The sequence below is a fragment of the Rhineura floridana genome, chromosome 3, assembly GCF_030035675.1.
Source record: "Rhineura floridana isolate rRhiFlo1 chromosome 3, rRhiFlo1.hap2, whole genome shotgun sequence".
In the NCBI taxonomy this organism is placed as follows: Eukaryota; Metazoa; Chordata; class Lepidosauria; order Squamata; family Rhineuridae; genus Rhineura; species Rhineura floridana.
The window spans coordinates 56,358,394-56,385,603 of NC_084482.1; the positions used below are offsets into that span (position 1 = coordinate 56,358,394).

The following is a 27,210-nucleotide window of genomic DNA, read 5'->3' on the forward strand; positions in this document are numbered from 1 at the left end:
ATGTTGGGATATAAATGCAGAGAGCTCAGGAGAAGCGAAGGAGGGTCAAGTATCTAGAAAAATCACATTATGAGGCATCTTATAAATACAAATAATAAGCAAACAGACATGTATTTTAAACACTGAGTGGGAAGAAGAAGCTTGGAGGTATTTGAATATAATAGATTGGACCGTACCTGTTTCAAAGGGATTTCTGCTCCTTCACTACAGCTGCTGCTACTTGGGACATTTTCGTTGTTTAAGTTCTCAACAAAATAAGGACATTTTCCTGAGGCATGGTTTCTCTGTGCATACTGTAGCTCCTGCCATGAAAAGGAGCAGCCTAAAGTAACATGCTTCATTTATTACAAGTTTATCCTTCTATTCTCTGGAAATGTTTGTACTAATTAAGTGGAATATGTTAAGAACTAAGATTCTCAGAAAAAAAAACACAGACAAAGCTCTGATTCCCTAACCAACTTCCATCCATGGCCATGGTCAAAACTGAGCTCCTACATTCAGTCCTAAGTTCCAGTCATTGTACTGCCTAGGAGACAGCAAACCTACATCCAGTTATTTATGCTTGTCCATTACCTTCACAAATTCAAACAAATATAACTGAGTACACTATCACAGCTTAGTTTAAATGAACTCCCTTCAGTTGCAAAACAAACATAATCCTATATTGCAATAAATATTTTAATAAGAGATCATAATAAAATAATTTTTATACTCAGATATTGTTACCTAGAATTGCATATATTAAAAAATGTAAGTATTTGACTCATTGTCCCATAACAACACATGCACCCTTGTATGAACTCTTAATAGGCCTAGTTCCTAACACTGGACAAGTGTTCATATCCTGCCCTTCCTCCCAGTAGGAGCCCAGGGTGGCAAACAAAAGCACTAAAAACACTCTAAAACATCATAAAAACGGACTTTAAAACAAAACATCCTTAAAAACATATTAACACAAAACATCTTTAAAAACATCTTTTTTTAAAAAAAGCTTTAAAAACATTTTTTTAAAAAAGCTTTAAAATATCTCTTTTAGAAAAAGCTTTAAAAACATTAAAAAGCAATTGCAACACAGATGCAGACTGGGATAAGGTCTCTACTTAAAAGGCTTGTTGAAAGAGGAAGGTCTTCAGTAGGCGCTGAAAAGATAATAGAGATGGCACCTGTCTAATGTTTTAAGGGACGGGAATTCCAAAGGATAGGTGCCACTATACTAAATGTCCGCTTCCTATGTTGTGCGGAACAGACCTCCTGATAAGATGGTACCTGCACGAGGCCCTCACCTGCAGAGCGCAGTGATCGACTAGGTATATAAGGGATAACACAGTCTTTCAGGTATCCTGGTCCCAAGCTGTATAGGGCTTTGTACACCAGAACCAGTGCCTTGAGCTTACCCTGGTTGCTAATAGGCAGGCAGTGCAATTCATTTAGCAGTGGGGTGACCTGTTGGCGATACCCTGCCCTAGCGAGCATTCTCATCACTGCATTTTGCACCAGCTGCAGCTTCCGGACCAACCTCAAGGGCAGCCCCATATAGAACATGTTACAGTAATCCAGCCTGGAGGTTACCAGTGCATGGGCAACAGTGGACAGCCTATCCCAGTCCAGAAATGGCCACAGCTATCTTACTAGCCGAAGCTGGTAAAAGGCACTCCTAGCCACTGAGGTCACCTGGGCCTCTAGTGACAAAGATGGATCCAGGAGCACCCCCAGATGATGGACCTGCTCTTTCAGAGGGAGTACAACCCCATCCAAAGCAGGCAACTGACCAATTATCCGAACTTTGGAATTGTCATCCCACAGCATCTCAGTCTTGCTAGGATTCAGACTCAGTTTATTGGCTCTCATCCAGCCCACCACTGAGTGCAGGAGTAGTGCAGGGCTTGCACGGCCTCTCCCGATCCAGATGTTACAGAGAAATAGAGTTAGGTATCGTCAGCGTATTGCTGACACCTTGCCCTAAATCTCCTGATGACCACTCCTAAGGGCTTCATGTAGATGTTAAACAGCAGGAGGGACAAGATGGTATCCTGCGGCACCCCACAGCACAACTGCCAGGGGGCTGAAAAACAATCACCCAATGCTATTCTCTGCAAATGACCCTGGAGATAGGATCAGAACCACTGTAAAACAGTGCCTCCGATACCCATCTCACCAAGTCGGCCCAGGATACCATCCTAGGTCAATGGTATCAAAAGCTGCTGATCCTACTTGAGGATGTGATGATAGCAGAGAAGTGGGCCTTCTTTGCTGCCCTCACCACCACACAGTAGGAATGGTTAGGATGTTTTACTCGTGCCCGATCATCCTCACATCAAGTGTTTCACCACTTCCACTCTAGCCATCATCCAGCCTCCTTCATTGGCCTTAGCTCACTGGTATACCAAGGTGCAAACCAGGCTCCACAATGGCAGAGAGGGTGGTCAGGGACAATTGTGTCACAGCGTGACAAGGGCTTCAACAGGGTCACCTGCTCTATCTACTCGGAACTCCCCTAGGACATTCAGGAATCCTGTGGATTCCATTAGTCCCTGGGGGCAGACCATCTTAACACCAAAAATTGTGCATGTAGCCAGAAGTGGGTTAACACCCCCTCTCTGATCATTAAATGATCAATCGGAAGACTGAGGAGAGATGATGTGCATCCCCATCAGGGCACTGGACTGGTTAAAGATGCTTAAACTTCTCTGCCCCCCCCCCAATGCTGTGTCTACTTTATTTCTTATTGCCACAACCAAAATCAGTGAGGTCAGGAGTGTGTGTTAAGTTTTGCTTGGGAAGGAGGCTAATGTGGCCACTCTTGCTTGAAAACCAGCATAATGAAAGCAAGCCAAGCATAGTGCATGCCACTGTTCAGTCCAGAACCTGGCTTTTATTCAGCTTGCACACAGTATCACTGTGACTAGGGGTTGGCATCCTTGGGACAAGCTCTCTCACGGCCAGGCCTGATGGCAATACTCCAGAAACTCTGTACATGCAGTAAGCACAGGACTGTGTGTTCAAGTACTGACATGCTGCCTAGAGGAAAAGACCATATTACCTGTATCGTAAGCTGGTACTGCAGATGTTCTAAAGCCAAAAGACAGTGCTTAGTCTCCCTGACAAGTTCTTTAGGATAGACAGCATGAGAGAAAGTGTGACCTTGAGGTTGCTTTGAGCTCTCAAACTCCTGAGATCCTACAAAGATGAGAAAATAAATATGTGAGGGTTTTCTGTATTGCATTTAATATGGCATTTTTAAATAGAAAACATTTCGCCTACAAGCAACTGCTGATCACAGCTGTAAATAAAGTACACTGTGTGGCAGCATATTATTTTAAAGAGATGTGTAGAAACTGGCCTGGGAATATCTTTTCCAAGTAATGACCTTTGCATTTTCATTCCATCCAAAGAAGCTAGACCATGGAACTCAAACTGTGAAATGAAATTCTCATACAAGGCATCCATTTTGGCCTCAATTTAGTTAAACAATAATGTCATTCTGCATTGTTTGTCATTTCCAGGAAAAATCAAACAAACAAGTGCTTATTTCAAGAATCTTTATAATTATATTATAAGTACATAAAATAGCTTTTTGCTGTTATGCAACATGCAGTTGCCACCTTGACCTTCTAGTGCCAGTACTGAAGGTCTCTAGAGCAAAGAGTAAGAAATAAATACTCTGTTAATGTTTTATTCCATCATCTTCAATGTTTAGAGCAATTGTGCTCTTAATCACTAGGGCTTCATTCTCAAGTTGCAACTGAGACCTCTTAATTTCGGCAAACAGCCTACAGACAGCACTTCAGTTTCCCAGTGTCCTCAATCTCAGGAGGCTAAGTTTCTGGCATAAGAACCAAGATCCTTCTACCTAATGAGTTTACCTTCCTTTGAAGCAGTTCCAAGTTCTGCTCTCAATCTGTTTACCATCTCTAGTAGCTGATGTTTCTCTTTGCTCAAACTGCAGATCTTTCTCACAACATCCTTCAATCTACCTTGCATCACTTGTGCATAATGTCCTTTATGTTGATGAGGCCCATCACCTGCCTCCATGCCAAATAACTGTTGCCTGAGATGTAGAGTGTCCTCCTGAAGCTTCTTGATCACTGAATTCTAGAAGAATAAAAGGATAAGGATCAAATTAATAAAGAAAATTTTTGGCAAGATGCATATTCCATTGTGATGAAGAATAAATCAGCGCCCAAATGGCAGCCACCATAGAAAGTTTACAGTTTTGAATAGTGTGTTGTATGAACCAAGACAAAACTGAAATTGCTCTGCTAATCCAGACATTCTCAAACTGTGTGCCATGAAAAGGGCTGAAGAATGTCTTGAAAAGTGAAGCCACAATTCTACAGGCTTCCACCATTTTATAGCCTGGCTAGCTCAGAACATCCCAAGATGGAGAACTAAAGACATACTCCTGAGCAAGCCTGCACTATATCAGCATTTCAACTACAATATTTGCTTCCCAGAGCCTTCGAAACACAAAATGCAAGGTGCTGTCTCTAGGTGAAATATCCCAAATAGCTTTATTGTGATCTCTTATCTCTCATGAGACCAAGGGATTCCTCTAAATTATTCTATACCAGTTCACCACCTGGGTACACTGAGGATGTACAGAGAAGCACTCTTTTATAGAAAATCTCAAAGCTATGTGAGCCCTTCTCGGCCTGGCTTTTGGTGGTCGTGGTTAAACTTGGTACTGTATTTGACATTCAGTTGGCATTTAAATAAAACTGGAGGTGTCTGATGTGAAAAACTGGATCTGGCACTATAACAATGCAAGATAAATCTTGCTGTCTCTGTCAGCTTGAACAGCTGCAATTTTAGTTACAACATGATGTAGTAACACAAGTTACTTGCTTTTGCAACCATTATCAGTTAAACTAAATTAGCCCTTTTGTGGTAATAGGTCCATGAAAGGTTAAGATCTTATCTTATTAGACTGCAATAACTGTGTCATTAATCCACACACAGCAAAGATATGTAGAGTCACAATGCCTCCTAGTGGAGGCCAACCAATACTGATTTTAACTCCTAGGATGCTGATTATTCTGAGCACAGCGACCAGAGAATATGAAGCTTCTTACACAAAAATAATTATAAAAAAAGTGCTAGATTTATTTTGAATAAAATAAGCCCATATTCCCAAGCATTTATTGGTTACTATAACTTTGTTCTCTTGAAAACATTATTTTATAATCGTAACAGCACAAAGTATCGCGTTTCCTTACCACTTGTGGTTTTTGTGTTCCCACTGAAGCCACTGGAGGGGTTTTCCTTTGGTTTTGCTTTTCCAAAACAGTTTTGGTAGCAACTTCATCTGGATCTAATGTACCTGAAAAACAGAGATGATAAAGCAGACATCAAGCTGAGTCGGTACAGAATGCTAAATAATAATACCCCAAATCTGTCTTGCCTGTTCACATACCATATGTACAAAATACTTGGGTTTTGAAATACAGGTCCATCATTGTGAAAACCTGTTTGGCTTTTCCACTGAAGACAACATCAAGGAAATTTACTTAACAGGATTATCATATGGTTTAAAGACACATACCCATGATTTTTCAGTGCACATATAGAAATTCCATTATATAAAACAAACCAACATCCTATTTTTAGAAGGAAAATGCATTTACCTTCCAACAGTTATGAAGGATGACATGCATTAAGAGTTATGTGTTATTGAGATAAAATTTTGGAAACAGATTAACATGAATACTAATGGCCACTAAACAGTATGAAATTCCCACATGGAAAGCTCTTCTATGAAGGAAAAAGCATAAACATTGCAATGAGGCTTTCCTGCACATATATACAAAAAGATGTTCTATACTTTCTATACTCCTTTAGAAAATGTATGATATTTTAAGTGGACTTGATGTCAAGGGTTGTATTCAATGTAGCGTTAAGTAAGAATGTGATTGGTTTGCTGGTGTTGCTTGTCAACCTAAAGGTTGGCATCAATTTGAGGTCGTTCTTTATCCGCTCTCTGCTTTTACCCATCTGTGGTTTTTTTCACTCAGAAAAAATATCAATATTAATACTGATATTTTAAAGGAAATATCAATATTTCCTTAAAAATACAAATATTTTGAAGGAAACATAGATAAATATTTATCAATTATAATTTTTAAAATCAATTCTTAGAGGTGGATTTTTTTTCAAAAGTCTATTTTCAAAAATAGCTACAGAAATTTGCTACATTAAAATCTGATTCTCAATGACTGAAAATAAGCAAATTAATGGAAAATTTGGTAGCAAATCCGAATTGGGCAGAATTCTAGCACATCCCTAGTGCTAAATAGATTGTTCTGTCAGTGCAAGGATATTTTCTTGCACAGCTTCCTCTGTCCTCCCCACATGCATCCCCGAAATCCGTTCTGGGTTTTCCCCCAACCATCCAGAGCAGATTTGGATATGGTGTGAGGGGAGAACCCTTTCGTGCATGTGCTAACACTAACACTCATGAAAAAAGTCAGTTGAATACTGCCCCATGTTTCTCATACCATCATTTCCACTGATAATGTGGTCTTGGTGGAAAGTTTGAGTATTTTTATTACAACTGGATGATTTTAGAGAAGACACAAATAATTTTCCAGGAACTTCAGATGCATTTTCATGTTCTTTGTCCATGGCCCAGCATTTTTTCTTCAATATTTTTACCTCCTCTTCCAGGGATTTAACATAGTCTGCAAAAGTAAAGACAACCATATCAACCTGGATACTTTGCAGATGTGAAGATGTTATTGAAAGTCTCATCGTATGTAAAAATAGGAAATACTTTCTTCAAGAATGCCTAATGGCCAGCCCTGGTTAGTATATAGCAACAACATCATTCCAAGGGGGAGGACTAAGGATACATTCCTCAGCAAGCCTGCACTGTATCAGCAGCAGCTCTCTTAATTATTCCACCTGTTCACCAACTTGGCACATTGGGCACTGAGTCATAATCTTTTGTCTTAACAATCTTATCTTATAATATCATGTTTTAACAATTTTATCTTGTATTTCCTTATCCCATTTTATTGCATTTTATTCCCCTGTATAGTAGGATAATCTCCTCTTATGGGAGTTTTATGCCTCTATTTTATGCTGGTCATTGACCGTAACAATAAAGATTTTATTAAGGTGGCATAATCTAAGTTTGATATTTTATTTAATATTTAGTTGGCATTTAAATAAAATGGGAGGTGTCTGATGTGGGATTACAGCAGATGTGTCTCCCAGCTTGAATAGTTGCAAATATATAATATTGTTGTTTGTGCAAGAATTGAAAGCCACTTGGACTCTTTACCTTTTCCCATTTTTTATAATTATAGGATTTATTCTCTGAAAGTATCCTGTACATAGGAATGCTTTGCAGTAAGCATATTGTCTGAGTAGAACATGAGTTTTGGCTGTAGTGATCTTACTTTAGAAATGTAACTGCAATGATTCTCATCTGTTCAAATGTAGCTTTGGTTTTATCTATAAGATTACTTTTTGCTATGGTTGGAACATCTTTGGGAATACTCATTGTTTGATGTTCCATTAGCCATATGTGGGAATGTATGGGACTACTCAAAGAAGAATATAAACATTTCTGTTATGAAAAAGATGAGCGCTGAGAGAAGAGAAATACCTATTAAAAGAGAAGTGTAGAAAGGGGCATATATATATGCTCTGCAGTAATACTTAACCCAATCCTTATTACCGTGAGTAAATGGAGGTACAGTAGAGTTGCTTTTATCAGCATCTTGTACTTTTGTTTTGCTTTGCTCAGAGGAAACAGCCTGAATATTAAGAGTCTCCATTTCTCTCCTCATTTCTGCAATAACAGACCGCAAGGTACTGTTTTGCTCTTGTAATCTCTGAATTTCAGCAGAAGGAAAACCTAGTTCAATGGTTCCTAAAGTATCCTGCATGGTAATCAAACAATTAAAGAACAAATAATAATTACACTCCAAAAGGAATCAAGCAAGCAAGCAAGCAAAATGCATTGACACGCATAGTGACTTTTAAAGAAAAATAATTATGATATACCACATGCCCAGTAGAAAAAAGATTATACTATCAGATAACACTGGAGCTGTCTAAGGAATTATACTGTACTAAGACTTGGACAGCTGTTAATTATATGACTAATATAACTTGAACATGCTACATAAACAACTGAGTCAGGGCAAGGTATTGGTATAGCTCCTGAGAGGTGCTGGTGGAAGGGAGTTGGCAAAAGGTGGTTTTTCCTCTCTCTCTTTCCCCTGGCAGCCCCCTGAACAGCCACTCCAGAGTGAGGAGACCCTCTTGAATAGGCTGGGCTGTGGGATGCTGAGGGGCAAAGGGGGGTTGCCAAAAATTAGTGACTGTCAAGAAGAAAGGTTTTTCCTAACTGTATAAAGCACTAATCAATTCAGCAGCCTCTAATATTGTGAAAATCCTTGTTTCTGAATTTCATGCATCTCCTGAAAACTTTTTATGCTGACAGGTCTATGCACATTTTAATGATTATTTTGTACCGTTAGGATGAGCAACACCAGTTGACTTGAAGATTTAGCTAGACAAAGGGAACTTAGCACACCTCTTAAAGTGTGTGTTTAATTAAAATGGATCTCAGGAAGCAAGGCTGGGACAGATTTTTGCCTGAGGTAATACTGGGCTTAGATGGCCATAAGGTATTTCAGTTCAGTTGTGTTTTAATTTGTTTACCACTTCTATATTAGTGTACTCAAGGTAGTACTCATTAGTGTACTCATAGGAACGATGAAATACAAAACAAATCAACAAAAATCACATTGTTATCCTGCAATAATTAACATATAACTAAATTTAAATAAAATATAACTAAAAGCAAATTAACAACATTGAAGAATCAATTCCATAAATAATATTACAAGATAGTATCAACAAATTATTAGCAACAATAAAAAACCATCAATAACAAACAATTAAATAATTACAAATAACCAAAACCCCATCAACAAAACATACAAAATACACAAAATGCCACTGAACATATGAAGGCAGCTTCTCATGTTCAATGTGTTAAAAATGGTTTGCTATATGTCACCAAATTAAGAGATACATGACTAATGTTCAGAAACTTTAGCTATCATCACTACGAATCTTCATGAGTGTTATCTCATTTTTGGATGTTATAGTGAAGATGTTTCTGGTCTAATGTAAAATTTCAAATATGCATTATGGGGAAGATTGTAATAACCTGCCACTGATAGTGTGAAACTGAGACATCAATTAAATATAATTATCTGTTATGACACATTTCCCATGTAATGGGCCCTTTAGTGCTCAATAAGGGCTACAACACCCTGCGACCACTGATTTATTTATTAAAGTATTTATGTCACACTTTTCAAAAAGTAGATTAAGGCAGCTTACAACATAAAAAGACATGATAAAATTAAAAAACCAATGAAAACGTCATTAAAAACAATAATAAAAGCATCAACAAATATTGCATTGGTTGGGGGGGGTAAGAAAAATCTATGTTAAAAGGCCTGTCTAAAAAGTTTGGTTTTCAAGAGACCCCTGAAAGAAAAGACATTTGGTCTTACCGTGAAGCACTCTTCTCTGTGCATATAAAGATGATCTCAGGGGATACCTAGCTTCACCTAGCAGTTGAAGGCAGAAAGAGCACTGTTTGATTTTGCAGGGTCTTCTAGCTCTCTCTGGTTACGTGGAACAGTTCTTGTATGGCAAGCAAACTCGATGAGTAAAGATACACAACAATAACCAAAGAAACAGAAAACAGAACAGCACTCACACACTCTCTGCTAATAAAAGAAAATAGGATTAAACATGGCACCCCAGCACCCCATAGGGGGTGGCCCTGAGATCATCTTTACATGCGCAGAGAAGACCATTTCACAGTAAGACCAAATGTCTCTTCTGTGCATAGATGATCTCAGGTGGGACATACCAAAGTTGACCCATGCAGGGTGGAAAAGAAGCTGGGCTGTAAAATGCTACTGTCCTGGGAGAACGTGCTGAAGCACTCTCTTCCCAAAGATAGCCTCGGCTGATGCATAAGCATCTATTTTGTAATGTTTGATAAAAGTGTTAAGACTAGCCCATGTTGCAGCTCTGCAAATCTCATTAAGAGAAGCACTGAAGGAAAAGGCAGCAGATGTGGCCATTGCTCTGGTGGAATGCGCCACTATTTTAGAAGGCGGTGTCAAGTTCAAAGATGTATACGCCAGGGCGATGCATGCTTTAATCCACCTGGGCAGAGTTGAGGTGGAGCCTTTTTTCCCTAATGAAGCTGGGTGGAAAAAAACAAAGAGGTTATTCTCTTTGGCTTTGTTCTAGATAAGTAAACTTAAAGCCCTCTAGACATCCAGGGAGTGCCACACCTTCTCTATAGGATGGACAGGGGAAGGACAGAAAGAAGGTAAGACTAGTTCCTTCTGACAGTGAAAGTCAGAAATAACCTTAGGGCAAAAGGGTTAGTGCAGAGATTGAGACTATTCTTATGAAAAACACAGCAATGCTTGTCAACAGACAGAATATTCAACTTAGACACTCTTTGGGCAGAGGTGATAGCCACAAGAAACACAAATTTAAAAGAGAGGAGATGAAGAGATACTGTACTGAGCGGTTCAAATGAAGGTTTTTGGAGGGCAGTTAACACCTTATGCAAGTCCCAAGTTGGGTAGCAATGCTGGGTAGGTGGAGCAGTTATTGTGGCTCTGTGCAGAAAATGCCTAATGTAAGGATGGGATCCAAGTGGTTTCTCTGGAGATTTAGATAGAATTACTGACAAGGCTGAAGCCTGACATCTGAGCCCCATAGATAGACCATCTTGTCGGAAAACCAGAATGTCATTAAGGCCCAACTTCCTAGGAACTACCTTCTTCTTTCATGAACAAGTGGAGAAAACTTCCCATGTACCCTCATAAATCTGTACTGTGGACGGGCATCAAGAAGCCTTCATGGTATTCACCACCAGTGATGATATGCTGCTTTTCCACAAATGTTGCCTCTCAACTTCCATACATGAAGAGCTAGCCACCCCAGATCAGGATGGTGGAGTCAGCCTTGTGACAGGAAGTCTCTTCTGAGAGGGATTTCTCAAGGTGATGCGACTGTTAGATTGAGACGTTTGGAGACCCACAGTCTCCACAGCCAAAACATAGGCATCAGTAGAATAGTTGCCCTCTCGCTGCAGATCTTCTGAAGAACCCTGGGAATGATTGAAACTGTAGGAAAGGCATACAGGCAACCTGAAGGCCATGGAGACATAAGAGCATCTACTACCTCCACTGACAGTACTGCATATCGGGAGAAGAACCTCTTGACCTGACAGCTGAGGTGAGTGGCAAACAGATCCACTTTGATCCTACCAAATCGGGCAGTAATCTCCTGAAATACTGCTGGATGAAGCTTCTATTCTCCTTGATGGACTTTTCAAGACTCAGCCAATCTGCTTGCATGTTGTTGTCCCCTTTCAGATGTTCTGTAAGGAGAGACTCCAGATTGGACTCTGCCCACTGGAAGAGTTCCAAGCCCTCCCATTGAAGGAGAACTGACTGCGTACCCATGTACCACCTATTCACATGGGTGTTTGCAATCATGTTGTCTGTCCTGATAAGCACTGCCTTCAATGTGGTAAAATGCCTCGATGCCAGATGAATTGCTCAGAGCTCCAGAAGAATGATGGGAAGTAAGGTGTTCTCTGTTGATCACACCCCCTGCACCATATGTCCCTTGCATATGGCTCCCTAGCCTGTCAGGCTGGCATCTGACATGGTGATTGTCCATGGAGGGTCTCAAATAGGAACTCTCTTCTGCAGATTGGGATTGTGGACTCACCATACGAGGGACTGATGAGCCACTGGAGATAGCGGCACTTGACAGTGATGTCTGGCAGCTATGTTGTTCTGGAATGATAGCAGTACCCACTGAAGGGGTCAAGAATTGTTGCGCCCCAGGCGCAAGGGGAACTAGATCAGGGACAGGAGTCAGATGAGAATGAGGTCCCTGGGGGCGCTGAAGGAGGGGGGGACTCTGCCAGCCCGCAGACTTCCTCGGCCAGCACCCCCATCAAGGCAGGTCCAGCCCCACCTGCGAGCTCCCCGCCTGATCTGTTGAGAAGTGACCCTTCATGCGTGCCAACCCCACCCGTGCAGGAATCTCCACCCAGCACTTCAAACGCTTCCCTGCCAACCAGCTACCCGCTCCCTGACGTCACGCCGTCACCTAGTGAAGCCGCGCTGTCAGATGGGCTGTCGGAGGCTTGCCCCCCCCTCGCCCTGTGCTAGAAGGCATGAGAAGAGAGACTTTCAGAGGGTGGAACTCCGGATAAGCCATCATTTATGTGTGAACACCTTCCCTACTTAAGCAGGTGCCCACCCAGGCTCTATTGCTGAGTCAACTCTCCTCACATGCTGCAGAGACTGTTTAGGTAGGCTAGTTAGGGAAAGTAGTGAGTCAGAGTAGACAGGTTTATGAAGCGCACCGCTTTGGATGTAACTATCCCACTAATAAAACGAGAATTAGACCAAACCTCGCCTCCATCTCATGTCTCAGATTCTGGGCAGGACAAAGAATAGGGTCTTGCCCATGGGATTGTTTGAAACGTTGATATCATCAGACCCAGTGCAGCCGCCATTTGTATGTGGTTTACCATAGCTGATCGTACCTTGCTCACCCTGTCCTGCGCTAATACTATGATTCCTAGTTTTGTGTCTATTGTCACCCCCAAATGCACAATGCAACGAGATGGAGATAACTGGCTGTTGGCATGGTTGACTAGGTATCCATGATCTTTCAGATATGCTAGTCATGTGCAGATCGCCCCATGACTTCTGTAGAGATGGGGACCGAATTAAGCAGTCATCTAGATAGGGATATACATGAATCCCCTGCAGTCTGAGGATCACCACCAGGGTAACCACTATCTTTGTGAATACCCTGGGAGCAGATGACAGACCGAAGGGCATGGTCTTATACTGGAAGTGGTCATTACCCATTGCGAATGCTGAGGTAGCACCTGTGAGATGGAAATATCAGAACATGTAGGTAAGCCTCTGTAATGCCAAAATTGCCAAGCACAGGATTACTGAGTTTGGAATTTCAATAGGTGATGAACACAACTGGTTGTGAAGAAATTGAAGGCTTTATTACAGCAGGATTACAAACAGCTAAAATGAGACTAAGTAGCTAACATGTTACCACTCTCCCCCCCTTGCCTCTAAGTGCTCTTATCTCACATCTGTCTCCATACATGCTTCTGGACCGCAACAGCCTGACCACTGTTTTCCATGCACTGGTAACCTACAGGCTGGATTACTGTAACATGTTCTATATGGGGCTGCCCTTGAGGTTGGTCCAGAAGCTGCAGCTGGTGCAAAATGTGGTGGCAAGACTGCTCACTGGGGCAGGGTATCACCAACATGTCACCCTGCTGCTGAAAGAATTGCACTGCTTACCTTTTAGATACCGGACTAAGTTCAAGGTTCTAGTTTTGGTGTACAAAGCCCTATACAGCTTGGGACCAGGATACCTGAAAGACTGTCTTATCCCTTATATACCCAGTCGATCACTGCGCTCTGCAGGCGACGGCCTCCTGCAGATACCATCTTATCAGGAGGTCTGTTCCGCGCAACATAAGAAACGGACCTTTGGTGTAATGGCACCTACTCTTTGGAATTCCCTCCCCTTGGATATTAGACAGGCACCATCTCTGTTATCTTTTCGGCGCGTACTGAAGACCTTCCTCTTTCAACAAGCCTTTTAAGTGGAGCCCTTATCCCAGCCTGCATATGTGTTGGAATTGCTTTTAATATGTTTTTAAAGCTTTTTAAAAAGATATTTTTAAAGATATTTTGTTGTAATATATTTTAAAGTCTGCTTTTATTGTGTTTGAGAGTGTTTTAGTGCTTTGTTTGCTGCCTTGGGCTCCTACTGGGAGGAGGGGCAAGACAGAAATCCAACAAACAAATGAATAAATAATAAAAACGGTATGTTTCTAAATTTAAGCCAGCAGCATATCTTAAATCTTAAATGGTAATGCATCATTTTTTAACTGGTTTGGTAACATTCTCTTTAGCTAAAATGCATATTACTCCATTGTTTTTTTAATTATTATTACTACTACTATTATATTCCACCCATCTTGCCACCCTGGGCTCCTGCTGTGAGGAAGGGTGGGATATAAATCAAATAATAAAAATAAATAAATAAATAAATCTTCAAACAGCGCACAGGGCAGATAACAACATCTAAAGACACAATATTAAAAACAAAATTAAAACCATAATACAATAATCAACATGTAAAACAATCAGTGATACAGTTATATAAAATAGGGCCACTCTTGCTGTGCCCCAAAGACATGCAGAAATAGATAGGTCTTAAGGTGATGCCTGAACAAAATATTGTGGAAGACACCTGAATCTATATATGGAGAAGGTTCGTTCAGTCTATCTTCTTGAACACTCTCCAGATTTTCAGGGTGATATAATTTTCTTGAACAACTGACAGTGACCGCTAGAGTGCAGCAAATACATCTCTATCTTCAGCATTCAAAATAGTCCCTCACAACATAGCTTTGCTACTGTGTGTGAAAAAAGTCATTATCAGCTAAAGTAGTATGATCACTAAAGATCAGAGTCTGTCTCCTGGGAAATGATATGACATATCTCTGCAACTGACATGCCAAGAGAGACTGAAGTCTGATGCAGGGGCTGATATTACAGATGGCAATATGTTGACAACAGAGAACAGCACTGGGGATTTAAAGGGCTTTGTTTACACACTATCCAGCTCACATGCACTGCTGAACTTAGCATTGAGCATGAACTGGAAAATAAGCAAGCCTCAAAGATTGACATCAAAGCTGCTGGCAACTTAGAGCCAAACAGCTGCTACAAGAATTTTTTTGCTACTCACTGGAAGACAAGGGAGTGACAGACCCAAGCATAGCGACTTCAGGAGGGCATGGCATAGTTTAGGTGCCATGTCTAAAAAGTACAATTCACACAAGACATTTGACAATAATGCTAAATCACTGCTCATATACCCATTTTATAGATGAATATGTATACACTTAGATCAGTGTACACATTTAGATAAGAAGTCATATCACATATGACTTTTTTCCAGTAAATATGTGAAGCATATTGACTGCCTGAGAAGATCCTATAAACAGGAGCCTTCTCAAAGTGTCCTGCTGAACCAAAGTGTCCTTCAATACAGATACAAACTGGTAGCTCTTCATTTCAGAATTATTTGACTGAGACATAATTTTGTTACAATATTCTAGTAAGGTAAAAATTGGTAGGTAAGCAAGCTATCAAAACACCAAGAAGAGAACACCAATATAGCCTTTGGGCATTTATTATACCTCTGCACTTGACAATGGGGAGTCTGTATATTGTCAATTAAACTCACAGAAAAGCATTTACTCATCTAGCAGGTTTGACCTATAGTAGTTGCTTGTTTTCCTTTCCCATCACTTTTTCCTTTTATAACATGTTGATTACGTTGTAAGTCTGTGGGCAGGAACTGTTGTTGTTTTTTAATCTTTGTGCAGCACCTAGAAAACTTTAGGCATAATAATATCTATGAATTTCTGGGTGTTTTTTTTTAACAGAGCTCATGCTTGTAAATTGTGTAGCCAGAGATGTTGCATGTGGGTGTATTTAGGCTACATTCTAAGCTGAACCAGCAAATTTGTTCACAGTATTTACTGGCCTTCTTTTGTTGTAATTAGTGTACTATAGTCTACTTAGGCTGCAATCCAATACACACTTATCAGGGAGTAAGTCCCATTGAACCCCAGGGAGCTTATTTCTGAGTAGACATGTATTGGGTTGCATCAGTAAATGTTAATGGAACCGCCCCCTCTGAGAATAAATGTTAACATAACTTTGCTTTCTTTTCTGACGAGAAGTCATTTCCTTAACAATATTTTTCATGTTATTTTTATCTTTCATTCTCTCATTCTGGACCATGAGACAATTTCTCAAGCCCAACTCCCCTTCAAAACAATATAGTAATAAATATATGGATATACTTATCTAGACATTGACCACATTTGCACATACCTGTAATGCTAATTCAGCCTTTAACACCAAGCCAAGCTATGTAACATTAACCTTAATGTGCATGAGCTGCTAGGCACTCCTGCTTCACTCCTGCCTTCAGTGGGAAAAGAAACCATGGAGTGACTGGCTTAGGATTACATCCGATCCAACACCCATGCTTTGTTTATGATCAGGAAGCCAAGAACAGAGAATTCAGATGTAACACTAACCCAGCTGCTCTGCAGCTTGTTCCCCCACTCAATCGCTCATCCACATTAAGATGGGGGGGGGAATAACCCATACAGTTTGGCTTAGCATTACATGTGAACTTTGCCACTGTTTCACAAGGCATTGGTAGTACATTTTATTTTCTAGGCAATTCCTCAGAGAAGTTTATGATCCCTTGGAATTTCTCAAGTGTAGACTCCTCAACATGTTTGCTACATATCACTCTAAAACAGAAAGTGTCCCCTGTTAACTGACTGTAGCTCATATCCACTACATTATTTAAAAAGGAAGCTCTGCAGAGAGATTTCAGACCACTTTCTATTTTGGTTGTACATAAAACTGTGCTGGAGCCAGTTACCCACACACTACAATCTTCAAGCGCAGATGGTAACAGGAATGACTCTGCAAATAATAAAAGCTATTCTCCTCCAGCTTGTGTCAGGAAATATTAAGCCTTTGAAAAGTAGCCACAGTACCAAATAGGTGTAAGTTTAAAAGGAGGAGATGCCAAAAATTAACTGAGGCTACCAATCATCTAGTCTTACAATCACACTTCCAGAAATTGCTTAGTAATTGCATAAATCAACTGTAAACTGCAATCACTTCTCTAGCTAAACAAAACAATACATATACTACTGTACAAGAAACCCCTATGTATTTTTTTCATTCATTCTTATTCAGGACAAGAGGCTCTAAAACCTCCCCCTTTTTATGTTTTGCCTAGATATGGTCCCAGGCTATGGTCTGAGGGCACATGCCAGTTTCTGCTGAAGCTAAGCAGGGTCAGGTCTGGTCAGTGCCTGGATTGGAGTCTTCCTGGGAACCATATGTAAGCCGCCTTGGGTTTCATGAAAAAAGAAAGGCGGGGTATAAATGTAATAATAAATAAATAAACAATGGATCATAAGGGCAGCAAAGCTTCTCTCTAAATATATCTGTGGTGCAGCATATTTGCAATTCAAACCTGCATTAAGAAATTGGCCTTGCCACTGGGAAGTCAAAGTAAAATGATGACTTTTAATAAGCCATAAAAACATTAAAAACTAAAACATGGTAGCAGAAACCTTAGTCTGTGTTGCAAATACTTATTTATCTGTGAACTTCACAGCCAGACTTATACTAATATATGTTTGTGCTACTACCATTTGTCTGGAAGTATTACTTCACTCTTTGCATAAAACATGTTAGGGCTTCTTCTCTGTATACTCAGAAACTGATTCTGAGTACTAAAGAAAATATCCATAATGTCATGAAGGAAGGTAAATGAGATAGAATGCTACAACAGAAGAAAAAGAAAGTCACCCAGAAGCCTCATCTTCTCTTTCCCACAGGGGACAGGGTGGAGAATAGAATGTTCAAAGCACTGCATCCCTAATGGAAGAAACTGCCTTCCCAACAATAAAAAAACAAAACTTCAAATTTTACAGGAACTAACCTTGTTTTGCCTCTACAGAACAATCCGAAGTAGGGTCAAAGAGGAGCAGAGGAGTGAGTCTACTGCTGCATCTCAAGCCCTGCTGGATTACACCATCTAGGGCAGAAGGTGGGGAGAAGTTTTGTCTTACTTTTTTACAATACCAGCTTGAAGCTGGCATGGCTGAAGGGCCCTAAGGCTGGACTCCTTGACAGATGCAAAGCTGCCAGCATTCTGTCTCCTTCCTCAAAATGCCCAGTTTCAGAAGCTTTCCTTGTGCCTACAGCTGGGGCTTCCCTCCAGTGGTGATATAGCCATCAAGATGTGTATAGGACAGTGCTCTTAGAAAAACTTAGAAAAAAAACTTTTACAAAGCTGTTATAGAAAGTTTTTCAAGATACCAAGTGTTAAGCACTTCTTTGCATACAAGTGGAACAGAGGACATTATCCATTACCTTCTCTGTTGTGAACTGTATAATCAACCAATTTCATAGTCCCAGTTATCTGATGACATCAGGACTTCCTGTCCTCTCTGCACTGTATCGAAAGAATTCTCTCAAGGCTGCACCAACATTACACAATTCCTACACTGTAAGCACTTCTATGCAGGAAATTGTGTTATCAGTGGTGAGGAGGGTGTGTTTTATTAGTGTACACATTGTGCATTTACTTTGGAAAGCCATGACCAGTCATAAGTTTCCAATACCTTTACATACAGTGAAACACAAATATATGCATATATAACATGTGACCAGTGGAGGCTTCTCCATTAGGAGAAAGCAAGCATTGCCCCACCTATCTCAGTCTAACCTCCACCAGCCCCCACCTGCCTGCCTCCTTACTTACAATCAGTCCAGAAGGTAGCACTGTCTGTCAGCTTCCTCCTCCCCCCCTCTTTTGCCCTTGTAGAACTCAGCAGAAAGGAGGATGGAGACAAAACTAGAATGAGTTGGCTCTACATGTCATTGGTTCTGCTTCCATCTACTGTTGGTCTCCCTCCCTTTCACCCTACCAGTCTCAATGAACACCAGCCAACGCTGCATGTGACATTCCCTATGCAGAAATTATTTCACTGTAAGCATTTTGTCACATTTGAAGTTGTTCTGAGATAGAAACTATCCTACATAAATTATGTGCACTTGATCACAAAATATCGTAGGATTATTATTTTTTTGCTTCTCTCATGGAAGCAGTTTTGACTATAAGGTGTGTTGTCCTAGAATTAACTCAATTAAAGAAACAGTGTTAAGTAATTTTAACCTGTTTCACTCCTTTCGGGAAGCGACTATGTTTTTGAAGTTCCCAAACAGCTTGATCTCTTTCAGGGGTTACAGCAGACAGGACCATTTCCATTTCATGCAATTTCTGTTCCTTCTCCTGTAGTTCAGCAGTAACCTACAAAACAAAATTATAGTAACCTGAGAAGATATACTTTCAAGAGAAAACTGCCTTAGCCTCGGATACCTTTGATATAATTTTATCACCATCAACCAACAGTGTTTAATCTCCCATATGTGACCATCTGTATTGTGAATTGAAAGCGTAGATGCTTTCTAAAAATTGTAGTTGTTGTTGTTATGTGCCTCCAAGTCGACTACGACTTATGGCGACCCTATGAATCAGTGACCTCCAGTAGCATCTATTGTAAACCACCCTGTTCAGACCTTGTAAGTTCAGGTCTGTGGCTTCCTTTATGGAATCAACCCATCTCTTCTTTGGCCTTCCTCTTTTTCTACTTCCTTCTGTTTTCTCCAGCATTATTATATTTTCTAATGAATCATATCTTCTCATTATGTGTCCAAAGTATGATAACCTCAGTTTCATCATTTTAGCTTCTAGTGATAGTTCTGGTTTAATTTGTTCTAACACCCAATTATTTGTCTTTTTTGCAGTCCATGGTATCCACAAAGCTCTTCTCCAACACCACATTTCAAATGCATTGATTTTTCTCTTATCAGCTTTTTTCACTGTCCAACTTTCACATCCATACATAGAGATCGGAAATACCATGGTCTGAATGATCCTGACTTTAGTATTCAGTGATACATCTTTACATTTGAGGACCTTTTCTAGTTCTCTCACAGCTGCCCTCCTCAGTCCTAGCCTTCTTCTGATTTCTTGACTATTGTCTCCATTTTGGTTAATGACTGTGCCAAGTTATTGATAATCCTTGACAAGTTCAGTGTCCTCATTGTCAACTGTAAAGTTGCATAAATCTTCTGTTGTCATTACTTTAGTCTTCTTGACGTTCAGCTGTAGTCCTGCTTTTGTGCTTTCCTCTTTAACTTCCATCAGCATTTGTTTCAAATCATTACTGGTTTCTGCTAGTAGTATGGTACTGTCTGCATATCTTAAATTATTGATATTTCTCCCTCCAATTTTCACACCTCCTTCTTCTTGGTCCAATCCTGCTTTCCGTATGATATGTTCTGCGTATAGATTAAATAAATAGGGTAATAAAATACACCCGTCTCACAGCCTTTCCGATGGGGAATCAATCGGTTTCTCCATATTCTGTCCTTACAGTAGCCTCTTGTCCAGAGTATAGGTTGCGCATCAGGACAATCAGATGCTGAGGCACCCCCATTTCTTTTAAAGCATTCCATAGTTTTTCATGATCTACACAGTCAAAAGCTTTGCTGTAATCTATAAAGCACAGGGTGATTTTCTTCTGAAATTCCTTGGTCTGTTCCATTATCCAACTATGTTTGCAATATGATCTCTGGTGCCTTTTTCCTTTCTAAATCCAGCTTGGACGTCTGGCATTTCTCGCTCCATATATGGCAAGAGCCTTTGTTGTAGAATCTTGAGCATTACTTTACTTGCATGGGATATTAAGGCAATAGTTTTATAATTACTGCATTCCCTGGGATCCCCTTTCTTTGGAATTGGGATGTATATGGAACGCTTCCAGTCTGTGGGCCATTGTTTAGTTTTCCATATTTCTTGACAGATTTTAGTCAAAATTTGGACTGATTCAGTCTCAGTAGCTTGTAGCAACTCTATTGGTATGCCATCTATTCCTGGTGATTTCTTTCTTCCAAGTATTTTAAGAGCAGCTTTCACCTCACATTCTAAGATTGGTGGTTCATCATCATATGGTTCCTCCGTGAATGAATATGTCATCCTGGCATCTCTTTTATAGAGTTCTTCAGTGTATTGCTTCCATCTTCCTTTTCTTTCATCTCGGTCATTCAGTGTGTTCCCCTGGTTGATTATTCAACATCCCTACTCTTGGGACTTCCGGGAAGGGTGACTTAGCCTGTGCCTGCTTTTGAGACGGGCTCCTGCCTCAAAAGAAGCTTATTCAGATATATCAGTCAGTTTTTTCTTTTTTTTTTGACTGATTAAACTTCTCCCGGGTAGGGAGAAACGAAGAGATTAACCTCAAAGCCTATTTTTGTTGGGACGACCAGATCTCATTAATTTATGGGACGAGGTCCAGCCGACGAAGGTGGGACGGATTTTCAACAGCAAGCTCTATCTGTTAAAGCGAACGTTCATCTTATCTTTTAAGAGAGAACGCACTAACAGGCAAGCACCCTTCTTTCTATATTTTTCTTTTACTTGACTTAAATTGTTGCTGTTTAAAAGAGATTTGCCAGATTGATCGGTTTTTGACATCTCACTGGGGAGCCATAACTTCTCTCTGCTACGCACTAATTAATAGCTTATCTCTGTTTTTGTTGCAAAAAGCTGTCCTGGATTTGCATTCTAAAGATATACACAGAAGAGGGATTTCTATTCCAGATTTTTATTTTGAAGAATATTATACTGTCTGAGACTACTCTCTTTTTGGTCTATTTTATTTTGACGAATCTGTTTCTTGACGACTGCCATTAATTGTTTCGATCCTGGGAACTGCATTTTGTTTACTTAACTATGGAGAGATAAGGCTGTCTGCTCTGTTTATACTGTGATGTCACCAAGTTTGGAGTATTAACCCAATTGTTGCTGAAATAAGAAGTGGTTTTCCTATATTTTTCTTTTAAAATGGCAATTAAGAAAGTGGCTGAGAATCTGGAAATAACTATGTTTCAGAAAATAATGGATGAGATTGAGATAACGAAACAAAACCTGCAACAGGGTTGTAAGGAGCTGAAAATTGAATTGAGTAAAATGACGCAGGAGATTAAAGATATAGGGGTCCCTGTGAGAGAGGTGACCCTGGAAGGGGTCCCTGTGAGAGAGGAGACCCCGGAGATTGGAACAAACGTGGAACAGGAAAAAGATTTGGAGTCTATGGACTTTGGAAATAAAGTCTGTTGTTTGGAGACACAGGAGATTGAGGACATGGGGGTCCTTGTGAGAGAGGAGACCCTGGAGACTGGAACGGGGGTCCCTGTGGGAGAGGAGACCCTGGAGACTGGAGCGGGGGTCCCTGTGAGAGAGGAGACCCCGGAGATTGGAACAAACGTGGAACAGGAAAAAGATTTGGAGTCTATGGACTTTAGAAATAAAATCTATTGTTTGGAACTCAATGTTATCTCTGAAGAAATTAATGAAGATTCTAGAGATAAAGTTATCAATGGCATGGATAATCTTCTGGACTGGAATGATGTGATGGAGCCCAATATAGAGAAAATTTATGGAATTAACTGCAGCCATGTAACAATGGAGAAACTTTCAAGAGATGACCCAGTGTATTTTGAAAAAAAGAACAGAGATATGATTTTACAGCAGTATTTCAGCAACCTATTCAGAATGGATGGCAAGAAAATATTTGGGATAGAGGTAATTCCCATCAGACTCTTACTATATGACTATGGCTTTGACAGCAAGATTATTATGGAATACTGATAATGGAAGATTGGATACTGAAATTACTGGACTTAACAAGACTACTGAAGATGGAAGATGGAAAATGGAACTAATAGGGATAATAGAACAATGGCTACTGAAATTACTGAACCTAACAGATTCTGATGTGATGGATTAATTGAAATGTTTATTTTGACTATGGTTATGACAATAAGATTATCATAATTAGTAATGAGATGGATTAATTGATATGCTTATCTGGAAAAAAAAATTGATAGATATATTTCTTAAAGAATTGAAACCTCTCTTTGACTTTTTGTGGAAAGAATAAAGTAATGTTTATGAGATTTGATGATTAAGTAAGATAACTATTGGAGGAAAGTGATTTTATAATATGACTTAAGAGACAGGATTGTTATATATTATAGACTTATAACTGATCTGATCTTTGACAAATGGGAAGTCAATATTTTACTCTTTATTTTTTATTTTTATTTTTATTTTTATTTTTATTTTTATTTTTTTTTGTTTAACTATTTTTGATTTTGTTTTTTGTCTTTGAATGTTTTATGATTTCGTCTTGTATGTTTTATGAAAATTTGAATAAAAATTATTGAAAAAAAAAAAAACAACATCCCTACTCTTGGTTTAAATTTCCCTTTCATTTCTCTAATCTTTTGGAACAGGGCTCTTGTTCTTCCCTTTTTGTTGTCCTCTTCTATTTCTATACAGTAACTATTGTAATAGTTCTCTTTGTCCCTACGTACTAGTAGCTATATTGTTGCATTTAGGGTTCTGACTGTGTTTCTGTCTCCTTTTGCTTTTGCTTTCCTTCTCTCTTTAACCTTTTGAATAGTTTCTTCAGTCATCCATTCAGGACTTTCTCTCCTTTTAACTAGAGGTATTGTCTTTTTGCATTCTTCCCTGATAACGTCTCTGACTTCATTCCATAGTTCCTTCTGGTTCTCTGTCAACTAAGTTTAAAGCCTCAAACCTGTTCCTTATTTGATCTTTATATTCTTCTGGGATATTTAAATTGTATTTTGGCGTTATGATTGCTTTGTTGGTCTTCTTTCGCTTTACTCTGATTTTCGATACGATCAGTTCATGATCTGTACCGCAGTCTGCTCCTGGTCTTGTTTTTGCAGAAAGTATGGAACTTCTCCACCTTCTGCTACCAATTATATAGTCAATTTGATTCCTATATTGACCATTTGGTGATGTCCACGTGTACAGTCGTCTTTTCAGTTGTTCAAAAAATGTGTTCGCAAGAAACAAATCATTGGCTTCAGAATTCAGTAAGTCTTTATCCTGCTTCGTTTCTGTCTCCTAGGCCCCATTTCCCCACAATTCCTAATTCTTCTCTGTTCCTTACTTTTGCATTCCAATCCCCCATGATTATCAGCACATCTTGTTTTGGTGTGTGATCAATTTCTTCCTGTACTTCTACATAAAATCTCTCCAATTCCTCTTCTTCTGCATTTGCGGTCGGAGAATAGACAGATGATGGTTATGTTGATAGGTTTCCCATTTAATCTCATTGATATCACTCGCTCAGACCTTGCATTGTAGCTCCTAATTGCTCTTGCTACATGTCAGCTCTTCACTGAGACAGCAGTGTCGGTGGGGGTGCAGACAGGGCTGGAGATTCCTTGGTAATTGCCAGGCCGTAAGTCCTCAGCCGGCAGCTTGGCTATAAATCTGCCAGGCTAGCAAGGAGGAAGGAAGATAAGGGCAGAGGCCGTTCAAAGCTTACGTGCCAAGCCAGAAATCCAGAAGAGACGTCAGTGAAGGTCCGGGTCTAGTTTGCCGAGAGATCAGTCCAAGTCAAGGTTCAGGGGATAGGAAGACACACAGTGGTCACGCCTGACGTTGTAGTCAGCAACAAGCTGAAGCCAAGGTTTGACTTTTAAGGAGCAGGTTTGTCAGCAGGTGTGAGCCATCAGCGTTTTGGCCTTAAGTGGACAGGCCTGCCCCTCTTCTGCCTGACCTTCTGTTGTCTACGTTCTGCAGGTGAGGGGGGAGTCTCCTGTTCCCTGTCTGCATCTGGCTGAAGGGCTTCAGCTGTGTCTGGGGTGCTCTGCAGCTGAGGGGGAGAAGGAGCTGGGTTCTTAGGAGTTTCCTCCATTTCTCCTACTGGGTCTGCTGCTTCTGGGTCTGCTGCTGTTACTCCCGAGTCATCCTCGTCTGATGAGTCCTCTGACGGGGCCATGACACTACATCACTTCTCACTATTAAAGCAACCCCATTTCTTCTTAATTTCTCATTTCCTGCATAAAATATTTTGTAGTTGCCTGATTGGAAATGTCCCATTCCCATCCATTTTAGTTCGCTTACGCCAAGTATTGTAATGTTGATGCGTTCCATTTCTTGCTTGACAATTTCTAACTTTCCCTGGTTCATGCTTCTCACATCCCATGTTCCTATTGTGTGCGTCGTACAACTCCGGACTCTCCTTTCGTATCTGTGCACATCAGCCTCTGGGCTTCCTTTCGGCTTTGTCCCAGCCGCGTCATTATTCACAGCGGTACTCGTACTTGTCCTTTGTTCTTCCCCAGTAGCTAGGTGAGTGCCTTCTGACCTGGGGGTCTCATCTTCCAGCACTATCTCATGTTGCATTTTGGATACTCTGTTCATAGGGTTTTCGTGGTAAGAGATATGCAGAGGTGGTTTACCATTGCCTTCCTCTGTTTGGATGCATCTTAGTCTGGTGTTTCAGCTTTGACCATTCTGCCTTGGGTGCCCCTGCTAGGAGTCTAGCCTCTTGGTCTAGACTTCTGACGGCATTGCTCTCAGCTTCTTCAACACACTCAAACCCCCTCACCACGTTAAGGTGTGCATCCGAAGAGGAGGCTAAAAATGATAGGTGTCATGTTAAATGAATATCCAATTTACTTCCATGTATCTAAGATATAATTTGGCAGTGGGCTATCCATCACCATGACATGTTGCCCAGTGAACTTTGCTATGGATGTAAATTGGGACGGATGTGGCATAGTAACCTGCAGCTGGAGGGGAACTGATCAGAAGTGAGGCTTTAGAACAGGAGTGGGAAACCAGTGGCCCATAGGCCTAATTAGGACCTCCAAGCCACCCCATTTGGCTCACAAGGCCATTTTGGCTATGCCACACATTGCCAACCACCAGCACCTGCCAATCATATGTGACATCAAGTGTGGGCAAGTAAAAAGGCGACTAGGCTACAAGGCTTATAGGGTCGACTGTCACAATCAGAAATACATAAAGAACTTCAGAAATCTTGATATATTTCACTCTACATTAAGAAAAAAAGTTGATTAGATATTTCATATGGGAAGGCTGAATCCTTGTGTGTCCAGGTGATCCACTTTGTGCCGTGTGTCTGGCTGGAATAGAAGGAACTCCACGCTTGAAGCAGATGCTTCACAGTAGCTGGATTTATTTGGCCTTGTCATGCCCAGCTTCCCCTCAGCCCAACCTGGTTGTGACTAAGCGGAAGAGCAATTCTTCAAATGAACGGAGGTGGGAAGAAACTTCTCTTCTCTGGTATGCTCGCTACCTATTTAAAATCAGGTCCCACATGATCCTGGCCATTCTCTTCCGATTAATGAGCTTTCTTAGTTTGAGCATCTCAGCTCAGTATTTCTCCCAGAGATTTGGGGCATATTCATTCAGGATCAGAACTGCAACCATGGCAACATCTCAGGGTCTATCCACCACAACCATCCAAAGACTGGGACGATGGAGGTTGTTGGCAAACAAGGACTACATCTGTCCTCAGCAGATGCCTCAGTTCTGATTAGTTTCCCTTTGGCTGCAGGTTACTATCCCACATATGTCTCAATTTACATCCATAACACAGTTCACTGGGTAAAATGCCATCCCCGTGGCATCTTGGAAGTGTTCTCAACTCAGTCTAAGAAACCAGTTCCATAACATGTGCTTTGGGTGAAGGGATATGAGCTGGGACAGCAATACCACTATTGGCAACACAAACAGTCATCCAAGGTCCTCCAGATGTCATCATAACACAGCTCGGCAATAATGACTTGGACAACTGCAAAGGACTGAGCCTCATTTCTACACACCACATGGCCAATCTTGAGTGGTGTGTCCAACAACTTCCTGAGCTGCAGAACCTATGGTCAGAGTTGCTGCAATTTTGTTCATGGTGAGCACCTACTGACTCTAGGGAGATTGAGCAGACAGACAAGAATATTAACAAAGCTATTTGCATATTTACCACCTCCCATGGAGGTGACATCATCTAGCATCTGGTCATTTCCTTTAAGTGGGCTGAGCTCTAGAGGCCTGATCACGTCCACTTTTCAGATTTGGGCAATGATATTTAGCTCTCAAATATTCATTCCAGGTTGCTGAATTGGTTGCAACTTACAGTAGTATACCAGTGCAGTATGATAAGCCAAGCTGTTGTCCTTCTGTGATACTGGAGTATCAGGCAAAATGCTTAGTTAAGAGGTGATTGGGGTTGTCTCCCTGCTCCCTCACACAAGAGGGGGCCAATAAGGATCCTGAGGGGTACAGGGCATGGGTCAATCAATCTCATGGTCTAATGCCATTGCCATAGCCCTGGATGTTTGGATAGCGATTGTGGAATGACTCAAGCTGTCAAGAGTTGTTGCTTTCTACCTTCCAACATGTACTAGCAGAGAGGCTAGGTCACACCACTTCTGACAGCATGTGGGTTGTCAGAAACAGGATTCTTGGATATATGCTCTGCCTTGCCACTTGTAAACTGTATCCAAAAAAGTGATGGCCTGGCTTTTTCATCAACTGGTATCCTGTGTTGTTCCT

At 40.6% G+C, this 27,210-nt stretch overlaps 1 protein-coding gene across 10 annotated transcripts in view; it reads right to left on the bottom strand.

Moving 5' to 3' along the window:
- Nucleotides 1-27,210, bottom strand: part of CCDC57 (coiled-coil domain containing 57) — a 95,054-nt gene that overhangs the window by 24,570 nt on the left and 43,274 nt on the right. For 9 of the 10 annotated variants that reach the window (XR_009761291.1, XM_061615970.1, XM_061615971.1 and 6 more), the window contains 7 exons: nt 18,916-19,050; nt 7,682-7,886; nt 6,495-6,677; nt 5,217-5,320; nt 3,864-4,092; nt 3,041-3,177; nt 177-302 (listed from right to left, as the gene is read on the bottom strand). Coding sequence is in view for 9 of the 10 variants with exons in the window: in XM_061615970.1 (XP_061471954.1) it covers nt 177-302; nt 3,041-3,177; nt 3,864-4,092; nt 5,217-5,320; nt 6,495-6,677; nt 7,682-7,886; nt 18,916-19,050 (1,119 nt within the window). In the remaining variant the exon portion in view is untranslated. The remainder of the gene's footprint in view (nt 1-176; nt 303-3,040; nt 3,178-3,863; nt 4,093-5,216; nt 5,321-6,494; nt 6,678-7,681; nt 7,887-18,915; nt 19,051-27,210) is intronic. The other variant, XM_061615968.1, reaches the window with a different exon arrangement.